This window comes from Bufo gargarizans, chromosome 1, assembly GCF_014858855.1.
Source record: "Bufo gargarizans isolate SCDJY-AF-19 chromosome 1, ASM1485885v1, whole genome shotgun sequence".
NCBI classification, from domain to species: domain Eukaryota; kingdom Metazoa; phylum Chordata; class Amphibia; order Anura; family Bufonidae; genus Bufo; species Bufo gargarizans.
In genome coordinates this window covers 590,213,822-590,238,722 of record NC_058080.1, presented here as the reverse complement: position 1 = coordinate 590,238,722, position 24,901 = coordinate 590,213,822, and the positions used below count along the sequence as shown (strand labels likewise).

At 42.6% G+C, this 24,901-nt stretch overlaps 1 protein-coding gene across 3 annotated transcripts in view; it reads right to left on the bottom strand.

The window, feature by feature from the left end:
- The window catches only part of CCDC60 (coiled-coil domain containing 60), a 211,675-nt gene that overhangs the window by 31,197 nt on the left and 155,577 nt on the right, over nucleotides 1–24,901 (bottom strand). For all 3 annotated transcript variants that reach the window (XM_044290877.1, XM_044290886.1, XM_044290894.1), the window contains 3 exons: nucleotides 19,486–19,590; nucleotides 17,684–17,774; nucleotides 8,570–8,849 (listed from right to left, as the gene is read on the bottom strand). In XM_044290877.1, coding sequence (XP_044146812.1) covers nucleotides 8,570–8,849; nucleotides 17,684–17,774; nucleotides 19,486–19,590 — 476 coding nt within the window. The remainder of the gene's footprint in view (nucleotides 1–8,569; nucleotides 8,850–17,683; nucleotides 17,775–19,485; nucleotides 19,591–24,901) is intronic.

Sequence of the window (24,901 nt, the reverse complement as noted above, 5' to 3'; positions counted from 1 at the left end):
TGTTCAATGCTTGAATTTGAGTGACTCTTGTGAGTATATTAAAAAGCATCTAAGAGATTAAGATTGGAGGAACTTCACTATGTGCGGTGCAATTTTGTAATCCATAGAAGGAACTCGTTTGTTAGAGATTGCCTGCTGGTGGAAGTCTGTGTCATAGCTACACGAAAAAGAGCAGCTGTTTTTCCTTGATTTTGCACTCTGACACTTTGAAGTGCGCCCGGCAGCGCGACTACCTTTGAATTTACAGAGACTTATTGTGAAAATTACCCACATCACACGGTTAGTCTGCGACGCCGAAGAAGTTTTGAATTCCCACAGTGGTGACTTTACTTTTACATCATTTGGTGTTTTAGGATAAAAAAAATTTTTTTCACACATTCTTGCCTGTCATTAAAGGGATTTTCTGGGTCTCATTTATTGATAACCTATACAAGCTGCACAGTTCCATCCACTGTTTAGTGACTGTGCCTGGTTACTGCACCAGAGCTTGTGAATACAGATGATCAGCATGGGTAAATACCTCATATGGGAATTTTAGTTTTAGTTAATACATGGTGTTTCCAGTTAAATGTATCCTGCCCAACAGATATCGCTGTTATATCACTTTCCCCAAAAAGCACCATTTATCAAAACTGCTTTATTCTAAAGTTATTAGTCTACCATTGTGCCACGCAGGACTGGCTCCAGGTTCATGTGGGCCCTTGGGCGATAAATCTCAATGGGCCCCCTTGTGGCATTTGTCAAATGTCACCACGGAATCTGAGTGTTAAAAAACGGAAGCGCGGGCTTCCTGCTCAGACGTGCCAAACCCCAGTGCAGATCAGGGAAAGCACCCTGTTCTAAAAATGAGCCGCAGCCTGTACTAGGCTTCCAGGCTCATTATTAGTATATCCCAGTTCAGGCCACTAGGTGGCAGCACTAAACTGTGATATAGTGGTTTCTATACAGAATAATGGAGCAATTTTCAATATTCTGTATAAAGTTGCAATCTGATGAAATGTAATTAAAAAAAGGAAAAAAAATGTTTCAAATATTTTAAAAAAAATTTAAGTAAAATCACCCCACTTTCCCCAAAATAAAAATAAACAAAAAATGAATAACCTTATGGGAATCGTCACATGCAAAAACACCCATACTATTAAAATATTTTTTTAAAGTTAGCCCATATGGTGAAGGATGTAACAGAAAAAAAATAAAAAAAAGGCTGATTTGCAGTTTTGAGAGGTGTAGTTTCTACAATGGGGTCCTTTATGGGGGGGAGGGGGGGGGGGGGTTCACTGTGTAAGCCCCACAAAGTGACTTCAGAACTGAACTGGCCCTTAAAAAAAAGTTGACTTTGGAAATTTTCTTAAAAATTTAAAAAATTGCTTCTAAAATTCTAAACCTTCTAGCGTCCTAAAAAATTAAATTAGATTACCAAAATGATGCCCACATAAAGTAGATATATGGGGAATGTTAATTAATTAATATTTTATGAGGCATCACTATCTGTCTTAAAAGCAGAGAGGTTCAAATTTAGAAAACTGTGAATTTTTTCACATTTTCGTAAACTTGGGGATTTTTTTTATACATGAAAGATATGGTAAAACATATTGACTCAAATTTACCATTAACATGAAGTACAATGTGTCATGAGAAAACAGCCTCAGAATGGCTTGGATAAGTAAAAGCGTTCCAAAGTTATTACCATATAAAATGACACATGTCAGATTTGCAAAATTAGGCCTGGTCAGGAAGGGCTTAAGTTTTATTTAGCTTCTATTATTTAAATGATTCTGCTGGAAGAACCATAACCACTGAGCTATAGCGCTTCATGTTAACCTGCTGTAACTATATTATGGCTAAAAACCTCAGTAGTAGTTTCCCACATATTATACATTCATATATATCAGAGGTATGATTTTATTTATTTTGTGCCATACATTTTTTTTTACAATTACAGAATATATATATATATTACTTCTGCTGTATAGGAATACCTAATGAGAAACTACAGTGAGGTTTGTCTGTCACATCTTAGCATTGGGCTCAATAGCTCAGTGATTAAAGTTCTTGCCTTTGATGTAGAAGGTTGTGAGTTCAAATTCCAGCAGGAATATTTTAGAAAGAGAGGGTAATTAGACTTAAATACACAGGGTGTCCCCAAGCATACTGACAATGCTTAGGGATATCCCCTTCATGATCATAGTGCTGATTCCATATATGAAGTCAGAGCAGGGACTCATAAGCAAAAGAGGTAAATTTGAAGAAAAAAACCTATCCAGGAAGGAATGGGAGCTAGAGTAATTGATGAAAATACACTTTAGAGTGAAAATTAGTTTATGACACAAGCTTTTATTTAAGAGTCACTATACTTTCAATCAATTTCATTTAATTTAATAGAGAATTTCTAAAATCACATTTTTTAAAAATCTGCCTGCATTCACCTGAAAAAAAGCTGTAAAGTAATGGCCACTAGGGGTCTCACTTCGACCTAATTTGCAGTCCACTGCCTATTGTCATGCAAAATCCATCCTTAGTAAGGCCTCATGCACATGACAGTTGTTTTTTGTGTCTGCAAATTGTGCGTCTGCAAAAAAAATGGGTGCGGCATCAGTTTTTTGGGGAGGATCAGTTTTTTTTCCCACAGATCCCTTGTAATAAATGCCTATCCTTGTCCGCCAATGTGACAAAAGTAGGACATGCACTATTTTTTTTTGCTGAAGGGAAGCACTGACAACGGACGGGGAACACAAACGGATGAACTATCAGCATTTTTTTGCTGACCCATTAAAATGAATGGGTCCCCATCTTATCCGCAAAAAAAACGGAGAGGCAGAGAAAAACAACGTGTGCATGAGGCCTAACACAGAAGACGGCTCAAAGGTGATGGGGGCGTGTCAGAGTTGAGATTCTGAGTCTGATAAAAGCATGGCTTCTACACTGCTTCTGAAGATAATAGGAGCCTCCTCCATTTATGTAGTCAATAATAGGAAATTTTCTATTTATTTGCAGAACGGCCATGCAGACATGCAATGCACACAAAATAATTTGAGTTTTTTTTGCGGCCCCATTGAAGTGAATGGGTCGCAAAAAGAATGGAACGAACAAAGGAAGAGAAAACCGTTAGTGTGCATAAGCCCTAATGCTGATCACAAGGGGATTCCAGAAGCGGGACGTCTGATCAGCTGTTCAAAGCAAGAACACCTTTAATAACCAGGCACAGTCAAGCACATCTTAGTGCATGAAGGTTTAAAGGTTACAACTTTTTAAGTTATGAAAAAAATACTGTAGATTTTGACGTTATTATTAGTGACATAAAAATGTGTCTACTTTTCAGTCCTACTATTTACGGTAACTTATTTAGCACAACGGTGTAGTAAAAAAAATCTCTAGCCTATACAAGCAACGTGATCGCCAGGACTAATACTATTGTACATTCAGCAATCAGTAATAAAACGCCTCTCTGTTCTCTATAACAGTTGTCTGTCTGCTCCTGCATCTACATATTTCCACTTCAGCCAGAAATTCCGTATTTTGTTTAAAGGGAAACTGTCAGCCTGATTTTGGACCGTTACCTACAGTATAGGTAACACTGCAGATATGGAGTACAAATCGTTATTTTCCTACTGCCCCCCTTCCCCCTCTGTCAGCACTTAGATCTGCATTGAAATACATTGTCAGGACTGCTGTGCGCACAGGAGTCCTCTGCATTATGTTAGCACAGCAGTCCTGACTGTGTATTTCGGTACAGCTTTGAGCGCTGACACTGAAGAACTGGGAGCAGTAAGAAAATTAAAACTAGTGATCCGGCTTCCTTATCTGCAGTTCTACTCATGTATTACTGTAGGTAATAGTCCAAAATCGGGGTAGCAGATTCCCTTTAAAGACACTGTGGAGTCTGTATGAAGGTAAAGGGCTTCTAGAATTGCAGCTGAATGCGCTAATGTTTCTCTAGTCTAAGGACTGATTCAGACGATAGTCATCTCCATTTGGGTGCTATGGAGGGCCCACGGCCCACTAAAGTTAGGCTACTTTCACACTTCCTGGTGTGAAGCTCTGGCATGGCTGTTGCGGCAGACAAGCAGAGAACGGGCTGAACACAACGCAGCATGCAGTGGTTTGTGTCTGGCCGGTTCTCGGCTTGTCTGCTAGAATGCGTACTGTACGCCTCCCCACCAGACTCCATTATACTTAATGGGGCCTGCAGACATTCCGCCTGCATCCGGCAGCGCAGAATTCAAACCAGAGGTGTGAAAGTAGCCTAAGGGCTGCAATATGCAGTGCTGGCCCGTGCAGAGAAATGTGCAGCATGCACCTTTATTCTCCATTTTTCATTTAAGACTCACTTGAATAAATGAGTCTCGAATTAAAATGGATGCACCTGGACACCAATAGAACACCCAAACACATATGTAGCCATTATCTTGACTCCAGACGTGCCAGGTCACTTTAATGTGATTTATCATATCGCTATAATGTGATTGTGCTGCATTAACGCATTAAGCCAGTTAAGATGACGTTGGCTAGATCTGTACGCCTGTGTCAAGCAAGCAGAAACTGGAATGGGCGCCTGGATCCGGCAACAGTCGTTTCTGGTCATTGGTGATTGCCTGATATTGTAGACACAGCGGATTATAAGATCCTTATCTACACTAGACGTATTATACGAGTTTACCATACACTCCAGCCTTGTTATGGTAGATATAACATTGCCTAAGGGAAGTCCTCAATAATGAAGGGATATTTCAGAAGGTATTAACATTCGCCTTGCATCCATATTGATTCAAGTAGAAAGATTCATTGGTAGTCTCCTAAATTCAAGGACGTTATTTGTCAGCGAGAAGAAGGATATCTGCATAATGTATTCCAGTCAACTTCATGTATCCGCAGACATTTCAGATAATAGTTGTACATAATTCTAGCACCATTCATGGAATATCACCCAAAACCGTAAGATATGTCAGTATACGTATGTTGCGCTTCCTATATCACACTGGCCCATATTTACTAAGGAGAGTGCACCTAGAGTTTGGCATAAATTGCACGAAAGTATGGGGCAGATTTCCACAGTTTAAGGCCTCTTTCACACTACCGTTTTTTTTTTCCGTTTTGCGGTCCGTTTTTTGCGTTCCGTATACGGTCCGTATACGGAACCATTCATTTCAATGGTTCCGCAAAAAAACGGAATGTGTTCCGTATGCATTCCGTTTCCGTATTTCCGTTCCGTTGAAAAGATAGAACATGTCCTATATTTGGCCGCAAATCACGGTCCGTGGCTCCATTCAAGTCAATGGGTCCGCAAAAAAAACGGAACACATACGGAAATGCAATGTCTTCCGTATCCGTTCCGTTTTTTGCGGAACCATCAATTGAAAATGTTATGGCCAGCCCAATTTTTTCTATGTAATTACTGTATACTGTATATGCCATACGGAAAAACGGAACGGAACAACGGAACGGAAACGGAACCACAACGGAAGCAAAAAACGGAACAACGGATCCGTGAAAAACGGAACGCAAAACACTGAATTCAACATACTGTAGTGTGAAAGAGGCCTAAGGCCTCATGCACACGACCGTTGTGTGCATCCGTGGCCGTTGTGCCGTTTTCCGTTTTTTTTCGCGGACCCATTGACTTTCAATGGGTCCGTGGAAAAATCGGAAAATGCACCGTTTTGCAGCCGAGGCCGTGATCCGTGTATCCTGTCCGTCAAAAAAATAGGACCTGTCCTATTTTTTTGACGGACAACGGTTCACGGACCCATTCAAGTCAATGGGTCCGTGAAAGAACACGGATGCACACAAGATTGGCATCCGTGTCCGTGATCCGTGGCCGTAGGTTGCTTTCATACAGACGGATCCGAAGATCCGTCTGCATAAAAGCTTTTTCTGATCTAAGTTTTCATACTTACCTGCTTGCTGCTGCGATGTCTGTGAACGGCCGGGAGCTCCTCCTACTGGTAAGTGACAGTTCTTTAGCAATGCGCCGCACAGACCTTTCACTTACCAGTAGGAGGAGCTCCCGGCCGGACACAGACATCGCAGCAGCAAGCAGGTAAGTATGAATCTTCTACAATTGTACTATTGCTAAGTAACCATGGCAACCAGGGCTGCAGTAGCGTCCTGGTTGCCATGGTTACCGATCGGAGCCCCAGCGATTAAACTGGGACTCCGATCAGAACTCCGCTGCCACCAATGATGGGGGGGGGGGGGGAATGGGAGACCGCACACTGCCACCAATGTTACTGCTATAGAGGTAGGGGGGGGGGGCGATGGTGGTTGGCACACTGTGCCACCAATGATTTAATACAATAGAGGGAGGGAGGGGGGGGGCGATGGTGGGCGCACACTGTGCCACCAACGATTTATTACAATAGAGGGAGGGAGGGGGGCGATGGTGGGCGCACACTGTGCCACCAACGATATTCAAACTGGGGAGGGGGGGGGGCTGCCCCCTGCTGCCTGGCAGCCCTGATCTCTTACAGGGGAATATGATAGTACAATTGACCCCTTTAGGTGCCGCACCTGAAGGGGTTAATTGTGCTATCATATCCCCCTGTAAGAAATCGAGTGCTGGGGGGCAGTCTTGTACAAAGTTTGCAGTGTATTCTAACCTGAAGCGTCCCCATCACCATGGGAACGCCTCTGTGTTAGAATATACTGTCGGATCTGAGGTTCACGACGTAGCTCATATCCGACAGTATATTCTAACATAGAGGCGTTCCCATGGTGATGGGGACGCTTCAAGTTAAAATATACCATCGGATTGGAGAAAACTCCAATCCGATGGTATAAAAGAACTCCAGACTTTACATTGAAAGTCAATGGGGACGGATCCGTTTGAAATGGCACCATATTGTGTCAACATCAAACGGATCCGTCCCCATTGACTTGCATTGTAATTCAGGACGGATCAGTTTGGCTCCGCACGGCCAGGCGGACACCAAAACGACTTTTTTTTCATGTCCGTGGATCCTCCAAAAATCATGGAAGACCCACGGACGAAAAAACGGTCACGGATCACGGACCCACGGACCCCGTTTTTGCGTGAAAAAAAACTGTCGTGTGCATGAGGCCTAACTCCTAGTGTGCCACTATCAGCTGACAACCGTTTTTGTGTCCCGTGTCCGTTGTTCCGTTTTCCGTGATTTTCTGCGGACCCATTGACTTTCAATGGGTCCGTGGAAAACACGGCTAATGCACCGTTTGTCATCCGCGTCCGTGATCCGTGTTTCCAGTCAGTGAAAAAAATATGACTTGTCCTATTTTTTTCATGGACAACGGTTCGCGGACCCATTCAAGTCAATGGGTCCGTGAACAAACACGGAGGCACACAAGATTGTCATCAGCGTCCGCACGTCCGCGTCCGTTTTTTTTCTATCATTTGCATGGCAAACTTAACTTAGATTTTTTTTTTACTTTCCTTCATGTCTGGAGATCCTCCAAAAATAAAGGAAGACACACGGAAACAAAAACGGACACGGATCACGGAACAACGGAACCCCATTTTGCGGACTGCAAAAAAATACTGTCGTGTGCATGAGGCCTTAATTGTATCACAGGGATTCCTTGTAACGCAACCCATGCTTATGCTCTTATAACAGTCAGGCCAGTGTATATGAATATAGAGTACAGGTATTTTGGGGGTCATTTATTACACAGAAATACCATACGTCTACCGCATATCACGGATCCGTGTGTTCTGTATATCTTCAGTTATCTTTCCGTTTCCGTTCCGTAAGTCCGTATAATACGGACGTGGTGCTTCCGTGTGTCATCTGTTTTTCACGGTCCGCAAAAAAATGAAAGCGGACTGAAATGGGGTTTCCTAGAATGTTTTCAGTCCAGGGGTCCGCAAAAAACGGATGACATACGGATGCATTCCCGTGTGCTATCTGTTTTTTACAGACCCATTTACTTCAATGGGGCCACGGACCAAAATTTGCGGCCAAGTATAGGACATGTTCTAAAATAAAAGGAACGGACACACGGAACGGACAGCACACGGATGACCATGAAAGGCATGTTTGCGGACCCATAGAAATGAATGGGTCCGTGCATTGTCTGCAAAATTTGAGGAACAGACGCGGAAGAAAAACACGGTCGTGTGAATACTCCCTTACGCATATTTCCGGGGCAGACTATGACGCAAAGGTCCTTTGTGCCGCAATCTGCGACTTTTCCCCGCGCACGCCAGATCTAAAAAAAGTGGGCAGGGAATGGGACGGGCCTGAATAAAAATGTAATTTTGGGATAAAAAAACATGCAAACATAGTGTTTTAATATTTTTAGATTTAATACATTTTATTATGTAGCAGTTAAAAAATGTAATTTCCAATTTGGTATCACCATAGCAACCTCTGGTATAAATCCAAAACATTATCTAAGATGATTTTTAAATACTGTAGTAATAAGAAAAAAAAACTTAAATTAACAACTAACATATATTGTATGCATCCAAAAAATATCAACAAAAAGTACAATTAATTGGGCAAAAAAAAGCTTCATAAAAGTAAACGGAACTAAAATGACACAAGATATTACAAGCAGGGAGGCAAAAAGCAAGCAGTAACACAACAATACTTACAATCAGACAGCTGCTCTTCATCCTCCTCTTTGCTCAGTTTGCCTGGGGTATGGAGGGAACTATTGACAGTGGACTCTAAGTCGTCCCCACCTTCTTGAGGGGCGTCTGAGGATGTTGTGCCTCCAGTTGCCATTTCATCAGAGCCCGGAAGAAGGGAGGAAACACTACCTATGGTTGGTGTGTGCGCTGAAGAAAGTCCACTAAAACGTGAGACGCTGAGGAAGGATAGTTTCCGAGCTCGTAAGTGGTTGCGGAAAAGCTTTTGACTCTGCTTTTTATGCTGCGAATAGGAAAATATAATGAGATTAGTAACACAGCCAACTGCTTATAACATAGACACCTTCGAGGATATTGTTTTTATGATTGCATTTTACCTATTTTGGGCTAAAAAAAATAAAATTATATTGGTTTGTGTTAAAAGTTTTCAGGGATACACGGATCAGTCTGTTTGCAGAGTATCACTTCTGAGTCGTGTCAGTTGACGGCTCATGTAAAGCATTATCTCTGATCTCATGACCTCATAAACACTCATTATAACTAAACTCTTATCAAACTGATAAGAATATGGCTTACCCTACTTTCACACTCGGTGTGGATCCGTCATGGATCTGCACAGACAGATCCGTTCAGATAATACAACCGTCTGCATCCGTTCAGAACGGATCCGTTTGTATTATCTGTAACATAGCCAAGACGGATCCGTCATGAACACCATTGAAAGTCAATGGGAGACGGATCCGTTTTCTATTGTGTCAGATTGTTTCATAGAAATTGACTTACATTGTGTGCCAGGACGGATCCGTTTGGCTCAGTTTCATCAGACGCTGCAGGCAGCGTTTTGGTGTCCGTCTCCAGAGCGGAATGGAGACTGATCGGAGGCAAACTGATGCATTCTGAGAGGATCCTTTTCTATTCAGAATGCATTAGGGCAAAAACTGATCCGTTTTGGACCGCTTGTGAGAGCCCTGAATGGATCCCATAAACGGAAAGCCAAAACGCCAGTGTTAATGTAGCCTATAATAAGTGTTTATGACGTCAGGAGATCAGAGATGAGGCTTCACATGAGCCCTCAGCTGACTGACTAAGGCACATTTACACCAACAGATTGACTAATTTCTATGCAATCAGACCAATAGGTGGTGTGTGTATGAGCAAAGATCCTTGTGTGTAATAGGCCACCTGACCAGTGATTGGTCAGAAAATCTGTCTGATAATCTGTTGGTGTAAATGTTCCTATAGTCTGCAAATAGACTGATCATGTATCACAAAAACTGCTAAAAAATTTTAATAAAGATCCGACATTAATTTACATTGAAGTGTATTAGTGCCGGCAAAATGGATCCGGCCTTTCAGTCTGCGCATGCGCAGACCTTTAAGAATGCAAAACAAATTAATACTGAATCCGTTTTTCTGGATGACACCGGAGAGACGGATCCGGTATTGCAATGCATTTGTCAGACGGATCTGAATCCGGATCCGTATGACAAATCCCATCAGTTTGCGACGGAACTGCCTGCCGGAATCCTCTGCCGCAAGTGTGAAAGTACCCTTAGGCCTCATGCACACGACCGTTTTTCGGGTTTTTCGGGTGCGGACCCATTCACTTCAATGCGGCCGCAAAAGATCCGTAGCTCCATTCCGAGGCCCCGCTTGTCCGTTTTGCGGACAAGAATAGGCATGTTTACACAATGGGCCGCCCGTTCCGTTCCGCAAATTGCGGAAGGCACGCGGGCAGCTTCCGTTTTTTTGCGGATCAGTGGTTTGCGGACCGCAAAAAATGGCACGGTCGTGTGCATGTAGCCTTAGCCAGAGAAGAGAGGCGCTGAAAAGTCTGTGGAGAACCGCAGAAGTAAACGTTCTACAAAAATAGCACTTTCCACTATGGAAATGTTCCAGACTACTGCATAGAAATGTAATAACTTGTCGTTCCAGATTGTAAGTTGTCTATGTTCAGGAAGATGTCAGAAACGACACAAATATAGTGAATTGTAGGCACTTGTCTTGCAATGCCTCTGTGTGAAACATGCACCAGGATGTCATCTCGCTGGTGGTCAGTTCACAACAGTTTTACTGATCCTGGAGGGCAAGGAATTTCAAATGATAAAATACTTATTTTATCTTCTGCTCGGCCTTATAAACCCACAGAAGTTATTAATTATACAGCAGCACATGCACTGTATAACACTATGAAGATAATACTATATCTGCCCCCTAGTGCTCAAACACGTAATTGCCTCTCACAGACATAACCAAAGGAGACTGTGTGGAAAATACCTTTCAAAAACACTCGCCTTTACGTGAATTATTTTTTAGTATTACTTAAGGTTGGGAAAGGCTACTTGCAGGCCCCTCAGTAGCTCACTGCTGGGGGGAAGGGGATCGTCTGAGATTAGAGAAGTTTCTTAAATATATCAATGAATTGAGGTGGGGCTGCTATGTTTTAATATTGGATGGTTTTAAAATTGTTAAACTGATTTTAATTTCAAAAGGATTTTTTGGGCTAATGCCCATATCGCCATAAAAAGGAGGAACCAAATAGGATTTGCAGATGCCCCTGACGAAGCGGAGACGAAACCCGGGTTGGGCAATTGGCGAGAGGATTGACATTTGTTTTATGTGATTGAGATTTTATGGAACTTATGAGTATAATAAACGATTTTATAAGATAAAGGACTTGCAGGACTTCGGTTTTAATATTATAGGGATGCAGGGTCCATTCACACGTCCGTTTTTTCTTTCCTGATCTGTTCCTTTTGTTGCGGGACAGATCTGGACCAGATCTGGACCCATTCATTTTCCGTTGTTCCGTTCCGCATGTCCGAAAAAATATAAAACATGTCCTATTCTTTTCCGCAAAAATCGGATCCTGGTACAATACAAATTCATTGGATCCGCAAAAAACAGAAGACATTCGTATGTCATCCGTTTTATGCGGATTCTGTTCCTGGAAATTAAATCCTGCAAACAGAAACTTTTTTTTTTCAATTTTTTTTCAAAGAAATCCAAAAGACTTTATTTGCTTATTGAAATTTATACATGTTTCCGTTTTTTGCGGATCCGCAAAAAACAGATGACATACGGAAACATTTTCAGGAACAACGGATCCGCAAAAAACGGACTGAAATTCGGGAAATAGAAAAATACTGACGTGTGAATGTAGCCTAAGGCCTCATGCACACGACAGTATTTTTCCGTAGGTCCGTGATCCGTGACCGTTTTTTCGTACGTGGGTCTTCCTTGATTTTTGGAGGATCCACGGACATGAAAAATGAAAAAAAAAAATCTAAGTCAAGTTTGCCATTGAAATGATAGGAAAAAACGGACACGGATCACGGACACGGATCACGGACACGGATGACAATCTTGTGTGCATCCGTGATTTTTCACGGACCCATTGACTTGAATGGGTCCGTGAACCGTTGGCCGTGAAAAAAATAGGACAGGTCATATTTTTTTCACGGCCAGGAAACACGGATCACGGATGCGGCTGCCAAACGGTGCATTTTCCGATTTTTCCACGGACCCATTGAAAGTCAATGGGTCCGTGAAAAAAAACGGAAAACGGCACAACGGCCACGGATGCACACAACGGTCGTGTGAATGAGGCCTTAGAGCACTGATTCTTGTGGAAGTCAAAGTCACTTATCGGATCTGACCATATCAGAAGAAACCTCTGTGTGACTTAACGGTGTACTTTTTCACTGCTGGTTTGGAGCAGCGCGGTTTTACTACTTTATACAAGCTAACTGCTAGTATTGTGTCTCTGTTTTTTAAGGTTTGACAAATCGCTATTACGGTATAATAGAAAAAAAACACTTTTACATTACATTCACTGTTGAGCTAGCTGTTTTTTTTTTAAAGGACTATGAGGCCTCTCCTTTTGACGCTCTATCTTTGCCATCTAATTGCCATAAATGAGTGCAGCATTAAAAGCATGAGTTTTTAAAACTAAGCTCATGCAACCATATAATATAATTTTTGTAGTTATTGACTAGAAATATCCACTCTTTACTTCCAAATCTGCCTGATCATGTCCAACAGTCACCGGCATAAGAACCTGTTCCTAATCAGGCTGCGTGTACACAATGAGGTCCAGCATAAGGCTGGGTTCACACCTGAGCGTTTTACAGCGCGTTCCTACGCGCTGTAAAACGCTCAACAAGGAGAAACCAATGATTCCCTATGGGAATGGTTCACACTTGGGCGTTTTACAGCGCGTACGATCGCGCTGTAAAACGCCCGACGCTCCAAAAAGTACATGAGCGACTTTTGGGGCGTTTGTGGCCATAGGACACTGTAGTGAATCACACAAACGCGCGTCAAACGCGCGTTTACTATTACAAAAACGCGCATAAAAATGCGCGTCAAAAACGCGCGTAAAACGCGCGTTTGCGCAACGCTCAAGTGTGAACCCAGCCTTAGGCATACGGATTCTGCTGCTGGGCCTTAGGCTACCTGCACATGTTGCAAATTATGTGTGGTTTTTCTGCGGGTATGCTTGTGCAAATAAATCGCAGTTGTAATACAGTACCAGCAAAGCCTTAGGGTACTTTCACACTTGCGTTTTTCTTTTCCGGCAGAGTTCTGTCACAGGGGCTCTATACCGGAAAATAACTGATCAGGCATATCCCCATGCATTCTGAATGGAGAGTAATCCGTTCAGTTTGCATCAGGATGTCTTCAGTTCAGTCGTTTTGACTGATCAGGCAAAAGAGAAAACCGTAGCATGCTACGGTTTTTTCTCCGGCGAAAAAAACTGAAGACATGCCTGAACGCCGGATCCGGCATTTTTTTCCATAGGAACGTATTAGTGCCGGATCCGGCATTTTTTTCCATAGGAACGTATTAGTGCCGGATCCGGCATTCAAAATACCGGAATGCCGGATCCGTCCTTTAAAAATGAAAAAAAAAAAAAAAAAAAGGATCCGTTTTGCCTGATGACAATCGGAAAAACGGATCCGGTATTGCAATGCATTTTTCTGACTGATCAGGCATTTTTCTGACTGATCAGGATCCTGATCAGTCTAAAAAAAATGCCTGATCAGTCAGAAAAAATGACATCCGTTTGCATACAGTTTGCCTGATCAGGCAGTCAGTTCAGGCAACGGAACTGCCTGCCGGAATCAAGCAACGCAAGTGTGAAAGTACCCATAGGCTGGTTTCACACTGGCATTGCAAAAAAAGATGCGGGTGCGTTGCGGGAACATGCACGATTTTTCCGCGCGAGTGCAAAACATTGTAATGCGTTTTGCATGCGCGTGAGAAAAATCGGCATTTTTGGTACCCAAACCCTAACTTCTTCACAGAAGTTCAGGTTTGGGATCGGTGCTGTGTAGATTGTATTATTTTCCCTTATAACATGGTTATAAGGGAAAATAATAGCATTCTTAATACAGAATGCATAGTACAATAAGGCTGGAGGGGTTAAAAAAAAATATATAAATTTAACTCACCTTAATCCACTTGTTCGCGCAGCCCGGCTTCTCTTCTGTCTTTTTCTTTGAGGAATAGGACCTTTGATTACGTCACTGCGCTCATCACATGGTCCATCACACGATATTTTACCATGGTGATGGATCATGTGACGGACCATGTGATGAGCGTAGTGAAGTCACCACGGGTCCTTTTCCTGTGCACAGCAAAGATGAAGACAGAAGAGAAGCCGCGCTGCGCGAACAAGTGGATTAAGGTGAGTTAAATTATTTATTTATTTTTTTAACCCCTCAAGCCCTATTGTACTATGCATTCTGTATTAAGAATGCTATTATTTTCCATTACAAAAAATAATAATGAGCAACCGTGCGTGAAAATCGCACCGCATCTGCACTTGCTTGCGGATGCTTGCAATTTTCACGCAGCCCCATTCACTTCTATGGGGCCTGTGTTGTGTGGAAAATGCACAATATAGAGCATGCTACGATTTTCATGCAACACACAAGTGATGCACAGCCCCATTGAAGTAAATGGGCCTGGATTCAGTGCATTGCACCCGCGCAGAAATCTCGCCCGTGTGAAAGAGGCCTTAGATGTACTAATAGATACGGGCCAGTTATTTTCCAACCGGACACTTTTCGCATATGTCTGGCTATTAGAAGTCTACGGGCATACCAGATGAATAAATCAGTAGTATTTACCGCTGTATTTGCCAAACGTAATATTCAGTGGCATAACTAGAAATGACTGGGCCCCACAGCAAATTTACGAAGGCCCCCCCCCAAATCCTGTGGCTAGTCTAGATCGTTCTCTTAGATGAAGCTCGGCAACCACTCCATCGGTTTCCCACACGTATATACTGTATATAATGTCATTGTATAATACTGTTGGTGGGGGCCCTGACAATAAAATCTGTTAGTCCTCCTCCTGGATGGCCCCTTCTGAGTTCGGGACCCAAAGCAGCTGCTTCCCCTGTAGCTACGCTTCTGGTAATATTTGAATGTGGCGTGGACCTACCCTTAAAAATAATCAATAATGACAGACTCGAGGTAGCATGCAGTATTGTGTCTGCACCTGAAATTCAGGCAAATAACAATAACTATTTTGCATTACTGTTTTCAGAAAAGGACAAACAGGTTTGCAGTTGACAGAATGGGGGAGATTTATCAGAACTGGTGTTAGAACTGGCTTAGTTGCCCATAGCAACCAATCAGATTCCACCTTTCATTGGTTGCTATGGGCAACTAAGCCAGTTTTCCTTTACACTGGTTTTGATAAATCTCTCCCAGTATGGGTCTTTGTATGAAAAGAATGAGATCTGAATGTGTAGCCCCATTGACAGCAAGTGGTAGTGGTGATTATTGAAGCAGAAGACTTCCTCTAGCTGTACACATATTGCATAGCTGGTCATTCATTCAAATGGCAGTCCTGTGATACTACATTTCTCCAGTAACATCCACTGCAAAGGAAACATATTAATGGCCACAGCTTCCCCCAGCAAACTCCTCTGTATGCCGGGGCTATCGGGATCCAAACTCACAGAGATCAGCTGATCGATGCGGTGGGTCCTGTATGAACGGGGTTGTGTACGGTGAGAATTCAGAATCATACAAAATTAGGCTACTTTCACATCTGAGCTTTCCCTTTCCGCTATTGAGATCCATCATAGGATCTCAATAGCGGGAGAAAACACAATTCATTCTTTGTGATTGTCATTTATGGGGACAAACCTGAACTGAACAAAACGGAGTGCACCAGAATGCATTCCGTTCCATTTGATTGCGTCCCCATCGCGGAGAGAATAACGCTTCAAGTAGGTGGCATCCACATGACCATATCTGTTTAGCAGTCCGCAAAATACGGATGCGGTCCATGTGAACCCAGCAGTTTTCGCGTGCCCCATTGAAAAAATGCCTATTCTTTTCCATAAAACTGACAATAGGACATGTTCTATAATTTGCGGCCTGGCCGCATGGATGTGAACCGCACCTTGATGACATCCACGTGCTGTCTGCATTTTTTTCAGCACCATAGAAGTGAATAGGTCTGCGTGCGAGCTGCAATAAAATGCGGATTGGACACAGACTGAAAATATAGTTGTATAATCTGTAGTGAAGTGAGAAACCGCACTCAATCAAAGTGTCCCTGGTGCCAATCAAGTGATGAAGTATTGAGGCACTAGGAATGCTTCTACTCACCTCACAGATAATGTGACCGCTGATGAAGGTCCATTGTGACCGAAACGTCCGGTCAGAAATATTCTGTTATTGATATGTACCACTGGGCAAATTAATGATGCAGATAATGTGAAATAAAGCTGTACTTTAATTGCAAAACCTTAAAGGATAACTGTCACATTTAGACCCTAATTTCAATTTTCATATATGTAGTTACCAATAGCATGATATTTCAGAATCAGTTACTATTAGACTGACTTACCCCATATATAATAAGATTCAGCCCTTAGCAACCAGTCTGCATAAAACTGCAATTTCACTATTCAGTTAAGATGGCCGCCACTGCCCTCCCCCTGAGGCTAATCCCGCCTGCCCTCACTAGCCAGTAACAATAGCCCCCCAAAAGTGTCAGTAACCAGAGCCCTCCCCCTAAAGGGTTAATCTCCTGCAGCACCAAGGGGTCCTCTTACCACATGTTGCTTTCATTTATACACTGAGCAGACAGCAGATCTCCCTTCCCTGGTCTGCGCTGCTTCAACTCTGCATTCTCCAGCTCTGCTGAGTGAGGGAGCGTCTGCCAAGTGCAGGGACAGGGAGAAGTGCACACAGCCCAGGCACTGTTATCAGCTGCTGGGGAGGACCTGGCTTTAATCATTTACTTACAGTCCCTGGCTGTCTGTAATCTGACCTTGCACGTAGCGTGCTTCTGCGGTCCTCCGTCCTTCAACAGATAGACGGATCCTGCATAGCAACCTGATTTTAAGCACAGGTAAAAGTAGGCAGTACAGGGGACAAAACTGTGGAATTAAGGGGTAATTGAGTACACAGTGAAAAGTTGAAATAGGGCCACCAAGGAGATATTAATCACCACAATCCAATACTCCAAATAAAAAAAAATACGACAGTTATACTTTAACCTGAGTGTCTCAATACTTTATCATTTGAAAATATAGTTGTGTGAATGCACACTTCCAGTAGGTGCAACAAAGAAAATATCTAATAATAAAAAACTTTTGTTTTTATGCAGGATTTTTTTCTTTGTTGTACGCTGCTCTTCCGTGCATCCTCTACTACTGAGCAGGTGAGCTGGACTATTGCTTCATTATACAAGAGTTACAGTATACATAAAAGATATCTAAAGTTATATAATGAGGAAATGCGCTGAAAGTTCAGATTGAAACTTGGGGGCCAACTCTACTGGCCTTTTGTTTTCAGCTAAAAAATTCAATTGGGAACTGAATGCCTAAGCACCGATAGAATATACATTGCTGCAGAGTCATAATGATGAGTTCCCTTTTTATGCACTCCAGCTTTACAGTTATTGCACCTAGAATATATAGTGGTTGTTTATGAGGCCTGCGCTCTCCATATATTTCTCACAATAAAAGAAAATTAAGTAGCTGAAATATTTAGCGCTCCATTTGTGGAGATCGCATTTATTTACACCTGTAAAACAGAGCAAAATATTTCTGACAGTTATAGTAGGAAAAAAATGATCATTTACCTTCCCCGGCATGATAAACTGCTCCCACTTCATCTCCACGTCCTTCTCTCTATTGATTCGTTTTAATGAAGTTTTACAGCCACCAGGATCTCTGGTTTTAAGAAATGCAGACTGGTTAAACAGCTATTATTGGCTTGATATTTGCTTTTATTGTTGCCTGAACAATCGAATACAGAGATGGCTAGTGATGCAAAGTTCAAGCTGTATAGGGTCAGAGGCGGAACGTGGTGCTCCTGGGCCCCAATGTAAAGCAAGGAACAGGGCCACCATCATTTATAACACTGGTATCTTCTTATGTGGAAACAATCACGGAAAATAATGCACTAACACAATAGATGCAAACATTATATATGGTCTAAGCCCTCATTCTGATATGATAAAATCTGAGACTCTCAGACAATATATCTTGATCAAAACACATCTGTCCCCGCCTACCAGCGCCAAGGTGGTCTTAGTCAGGCAGGTCCTACTCTAAACCTATCTATGCCGTTGGACATCTACATTCAGGAGGGCAGACCCTGCACATATAGTGTACTGCTCCTAGCTACCTCTGTGTGCACCAAACAACCAATGAGAGGAGGAGTCCATATATCTATATGTACCACCTAATCAGGTCGCTGTTGGATAGGCGGGGCAAAAGTGCACTCCCCAGATAATAGGGGCGCATTCACACTTGAAGGTGCCACTCCTTCAAGAACATAAATTTATCAAAAATCACAGAAAAAGATACAAAACATCCTTAGCGATATGATAACTGAATATGCAACCTTGATTAGGTGGTACATGTAGCAGTGAGAGCTCTTCCTCTCATTGGTTGCTTGATGCACATAGAGGTAACAAGGAGCAGCACATTATATGTGCAGAGTCTGCCCTCCTGAATGTAGATGCCTAACGGCATAGATGGGTTTAAAGTAGGTTCCTGTCTGACTGAGACCACCATGGCGCTGGTAGGCAGGCATAGATGTGTTTTGATCAAAATATATTGGCTGAGAGGGAGGGCTTAGTCCATATAAAATCTTTGTATCTATTATGCAATATTATCTGTGATTTTTTTCCATATAAATGTTGCTATGTACATCTGCATATTTAGGTAACATTTTGTGCAGGATGTTATCTTTTTCTGTGATTTTTTTTAAATCTTCTTATGTGCCTCTAGAGGCACCAGAGTTTGGGAGCCACTTCTACCTTTGCACCCTCTATAGCTATGCCCCTGTATAGTTTCTACTTTGTGTATATAAAGTTGGCTTTATATAGTGTTTATGTATGCTTTTGACCACATAAATTTGGTGCAATAACCAGGATAAAATGGATATATTCCAACAATACAATTATAAATATGCTATTATTCAAATCATGTTTTTATGTTAAACATATTTTTAAAGAAATTTGGTTTGATGTTTTAATTTTCCATGTCAATATCTATATTAATAAATAAACATAAAATGCACTGGCCCTTAAGCCTCTACAGAGCCTAGAAAACTCTCCCACAGAAGTCTGGGGTCCTCCAGCCACAGTGCTCCCCGCTTCGTTCTCGATATAGGTGCGGGACCCGCACCTATCAGACAATGGGGGCATTTCTTAGCGATATGCCCCCACTGTGGGAAAAACCCTTTAATAAATGTGGTACACCAGAATTCTGGTGGATTGTTAAAAAAAAAATCTGCACCACTCTTTCTTTATGCTCTTCACTCTGGCCAAGAGATGAGGATCCTGAACATTGGGGTATAGCTGATACAATGTTAACACCTACTTCCTGATTTTTGACCATATATTCCTATAAAATGATTGATTCTTGTTTTTACCTTATACTCCAACAAGATGACATAGGCCTCATGAAGACAGATGGATCCGAGGTTAGAGTCTCTAACAGCCAATGTATGGCACAGAGCTGGTGGAAGAGAGTTTCCCTAAAGGGCAAAATATAAAATGTATCAATTTTAGGTACATACAGTACAGTAAGTACAGTAAATAGCTGAAAAGGTTGGGAAAAAAAATAAGACCATCAAGTGTAACCTATAATCCTATCATGTTGATCCAGAGGAAGGAAGAAACCCCTATAAAATGCATACGAACTGCCCCATATAAGGGTATGAAATTATTTTCTGAAACCAAATATCACATGTATAGATCATACTTTTATAAGCTAATATAATAATGAGACAATAGGTTGCAACTTAAAGGGGTTGCCCGAGTTCAGAGCTGAATCCGGATATAAACTCTTTGTTATTCATTTATTATGTATGAGTGGAGCATCGTAGCATTTCCTTGCTCCGATGCTCCCCTTTGCCTTAGGCTGAGTTCACACCAGCGTTCAGCCTTTCCGTTCTCCTGCTCCGTTATAGCAGGAGAACGGAAAGGACGGATTGGGCACATAACTGAGACGAGCGGAGCCTACGGACCCCATAGACTATAATGGGGTCCGTTAGGTTTACGCTCAGAAAATGATTTTGGAGCGGAGACAAAAGTCCTGCATGCAGTACTTTTGTCTCCGCTCCAAAATCATTTTCTGAGCGTAAACCTAACGGACCCCATTATAGTCTATGGGGTCTGTAGGCTCCGCTCGTCTCAGTTATGTGCCCAATCCGTCCTTTCCGTTCTCCTGCTCCTATAACGGAGCAGGAGAACGGAAAGGCTGAACGCTGATGTGAACGAGGCCTTACACTGCATCATGCAGGGGGAGGACTGTTTACTGCCAGTGACTTACTCCCAAAACGTACTAGTGGTACCCGCCTCTAAAACAGCCTAGGGCTACAGACCGCCCATGTGTGCTGGTGATGTCACTGGGCTCACTGCTAGGCGGAAGTCTCCGCCTAGCATAGTGAGTAGAGGCCCGGTATGTCACCAGCTCACAACAAACAGACTTTGCCCTGTGCGATGCAGCACAAGACAAGGGGGAGCATCGGAGAAAGGAAATGCCCCGATGCTCCACTTAGGGTCCATTCACACATCCGCAATTCCATTCCGCATTTTGCGGAACGGAATTGCGGACCCATACATTCCGGGTCCGCAATTCCGATCCTGAAGAAAATAGAACATGTCCTATTCTTGTCCACAATAGCGGACAAGAATAGGCATTTTCTCTTAGTGCCGGCAATGTGCAGTCCGCAAAATGTGGAACGCACATTGCCGCTGTCTGTGTTTTGCGGATCCACGGATCCGTGGATCCGCAAAGCACACACGGATGTGTGAATGGACCCTTATACATAGTAAATGAGTAAAGAGGAGGTTATATCCGGGTTCAGCTCTGAACCTGGACAACCCCTTTAATGATGCAGTTGGAAATGTATGTACTGTACATTAGTCTCTATTGAGAGGGCTCCATTGCATGATGGATCCATACATGTATCACTCTGTACAGACTTACAGTACGTTCACATCTGTGGCATGCCAGCTGTCAGCAGGACAAAAACTGTTGCATGCTAACAAAACGCAGCAAGATCACTGCTGGGCCCCATTAAAGTCAACTGGGATCTGGTGGTGAACTGTAGAATGCGACAATACAAAATCCGGTAGGCTGCTCTCTGCCAGATTTTGCCTGTCGGATCCGCTGCCTCAGGTGTGAATGTACCCTTAGCTTGATAATACATTTCATGTAGTTCTGATAGTAGGATGACTAAATTCAGACAGAAAACGGTTAAAGAGCAACTTTCTCGTCAGTTCTTTTGCATTAATTATATAGGCTTTCGCTTATTTCCAGTGAGGGCAACACATCACTGTCATAGCAGACTGTTAAAAATTACAGCCGGCTGTATCCCCCAGGCAATGGTAGCACCACAAGTGGCCAAAATAAATCAATTTTAAAGGCAGCAAGGGGAAGCCAGCGAGGATGCCCTGCCAATCATTTCCTAGGTTTACACACAGAAAATCACACTGAACCAAACCATAAATTTACAGTGTTGTTTGTGCAATTGTCACCTTTCTTAATAGCCCAGTATAAAATATGCAATGAAGAAGTAAGAGATAAACGTCATGGTAATCTTCAAGTAGTCAGGATAATTATCTCCACAAGAGAAATGGCTTCATATTAATTTTATGAGATTGTGTAGAACATTCTGATAATGATAAGATCTGACCTCTGGTATCTATTACACTATTATATGAAGCAATCGAAAGAATAATCCATCCTGCTTCAACAATAAGACTGAACCTCTCCCAGATTCCACGCTGGTTTCGAAAAAGAGTGTCATAAAGACTCCCAAAACGTAATCCAAAAAACTGCTCCCTTCCAGAATCTGTGGCTCTTGATAACAGCAGATTGGTGGTGGTAGCCAGTTTAAAATATGCAAGAGGATATGTAAATTATGTAGAGGTCCCCTTTAATCCTCCTGATATATTTATTTATTTTTAAACATATTTATTGTTGTATAAGATTATACATAGCAGTAAAATCCACATGTAAACCGCCTGAAATTCTTCCTGGGCTTTCACCCTCCTGCTTATATGTATGCGTCCTGTTTGATAGAAAACAGGTCAGTACTTAAAGGCTCCAGTTCTTTATCCAGGGTCTTCTTAATAAAAGCTCTAGATATGGGGAGGCTATCCGCATTGGTGGAATGCTCCTTACCACTCTCAGCATCTGAAGCTCGTTCCTCGGAGGCACAAGGACGCCACCTTGGATTCTTGCGCCACATGTACAGTGGCAGCTTTCTAGATAAATCTATCCATCTCTCAACATTGTGAGAAAGTTCTGATGGGGCACGGGGTATCTCCATCCTTAAATCCTCGATTATAGGTCTGACAGGCTGGTATAAATAGGCTGTGAGGGTCATCTTGTTAGCAGAACAGAGAATCAGGCAGCCATCCCGAACAGGCGCAAGCTCTGCACCTCCTAATATTCTTCTTGTCACTCACTGCTTTGTATTTTTTGCACACTGGCATTATTAATTTCAGAGAATATGTGTCACAAATGTATAATAAATACTTAACACATGGATTTCCAAAAGCCCCATTCTGATAAATGCATGTGAATTCACTTAAATACTGGCCTGCCCTTGCTTCCTCAAAACCGAGGGGACTGTGTAGAATGAGTATAAGGGGGAGGGTCCTTAAACATATGTGTAACGGCACCCCGGGAATAAAAGGGGGTAAACGCAGTTTATAAGCTATTCCCTTTCCAGATGCAAAGGCAGCTACTAAAGACACCAAACTCCCGAACGGAACCTCACGAATAGCAGCTAGCAGACGAAAAGGAAACGCACCCAAGCGGCTTACACTCCTAGCAATCAGTCTCTAACAGCATACAGTGAATCCCCCCAAGAACGAGACGAGGCTCTGTGTTGAGGGTCAAGCAGTGGGCAGCCAGAGCTGTGGGTTTATTGTTCTTATATACACATTCTTACACATTAGTACCACCCACAGGGTTTTGTAAAACAACCAGTAAACACGTACAATACACTTAGACACTCCCACACAAAATCCTCCCCTCTGCCTGTGATACAATTACCTTACACAATAGGTTAATGTAATTATCACAGGCAGGAGAATACACAATTTTAAACAATGTCTTCTGTCCTGGAGACAATTGGTAAATAATCCAATTTATCTCCAAGGGCAGAGGCAAAACTCCATTAGCCACATGGTAGCAAAAGACAATAAAAGACATAAGAATATTTAACTGTGCAGCTATTGCTTAAAACAGTGGTGCCCAACCATTTTTCGTCTCAGGGCCGCACTAGACTTGGTATAAATTTCACGGGCCGGAACCAGGTAGCTTTGCCAGAAAGGAATGCAAACACTGAGGGGGCAAGTGTGAGCATTACTACTGTGAAGAGGGCACATATCTGGCATAACTACTGTGAGGGGGCACATATCTGGGTATAACTACTCTGGGGGGTCACGAGTGAGCATTACTACTGTGAAGAGGGCACATATCTGGCATAACTACTGTGAGGGGGCACATATCAGGCCATAACTACTGTGAGGGGTCACGAGTGAGCATTACTACTGTGAAGAGGGCACATATCTGGCATTACTACTGTGAAGAGGGCACATATCTGGCATAACTACTGTGAGGGGGCACATATCTGGTCATAACTACTGTGAGGGGGCACATATCAGGGTATAACTACTGTGAGGAGGGCACATATCAGGGCATAACTACTGTGAAGAGGGCACATATCTGGGCATAACTACTGTGAGGGAGCACATATCTGGGCATAACTACTGTGAGGGGGCATGTGTGAGCATTATGTCTGAAGAGGGCACATATCTTGGCATTATTACTGTGAGGGGGCACATATCTGGGCATAACTACTGTGAGGGGGCATGTGTGAGCATTACGTCTGTGAAGAGGGCACATATCTTGGCATTTTTACTGTGAGGGGGCACATATCTTGGCATTATTACTGTGAGGGGGAATGTGATGTATACGTGTGTAATGTATGTAGTGCAGTATGTGATGATGAAACACTGCACTACATACATAACATATGTATACATCACATACTGCGCTGTCACCTTCTTCTTCAGGTCTACCTTGATGTCTGGTCTTTAGGCTTCAGTCAGATCCTCCACCGCCATGCTTGCGCCGTGTGCCCGACACCACCAGGAGCTGGTGAATGGCACTCAGACTACACGAATACTATTCCATGGAGCCAAATTCTTTCCCATAGTCTTTGCAGGGGAAGATCAAGCATTTCAACATGGGGCCATAGTCTAAAGGAAGCAGGCTGGCAACCAGGCTTCTCCAATGCAATGTGGCAAGATTGGTCTCGTCACATCATGATACTGGTGGTTTCAGACACTAAGAATGCTAAGAGTATACAACTAATGTAACGTATAACCACTGGTTGGTTTTGGATTTGCATATCATCTATTCAAAGTATGTCTACTGGGAGAGCAACGCAGATTTGAAGTCAATGTAAGTCATCTACTACGTTATTTGCCCAGTTTGAATTCTTTTGGGGAAATACTGTATATCAAACTGCTACACTAGTTTTTGTTGGCAAAATGGTGGCCATGTTACTGATATAGGCCTCCTCACCCATTACTTGCTAGGGTATTCAGATATTTAATTTCACCTTTCGTTCCTGAAATAAAAGGGTATCCCGAGACCTTTGATTCACCCTGTGTGTGTGTGTCTAACAAACAAAAGGGTAATAATGTTTAGAACTTTTGACTTTCAGGCTCCATATCTCACCATCCACTACAGCTTCGAATGTGAGACTACAATCATTTCATAGACAATCACCTTGGCTATCTCATACATAAACTGGACTT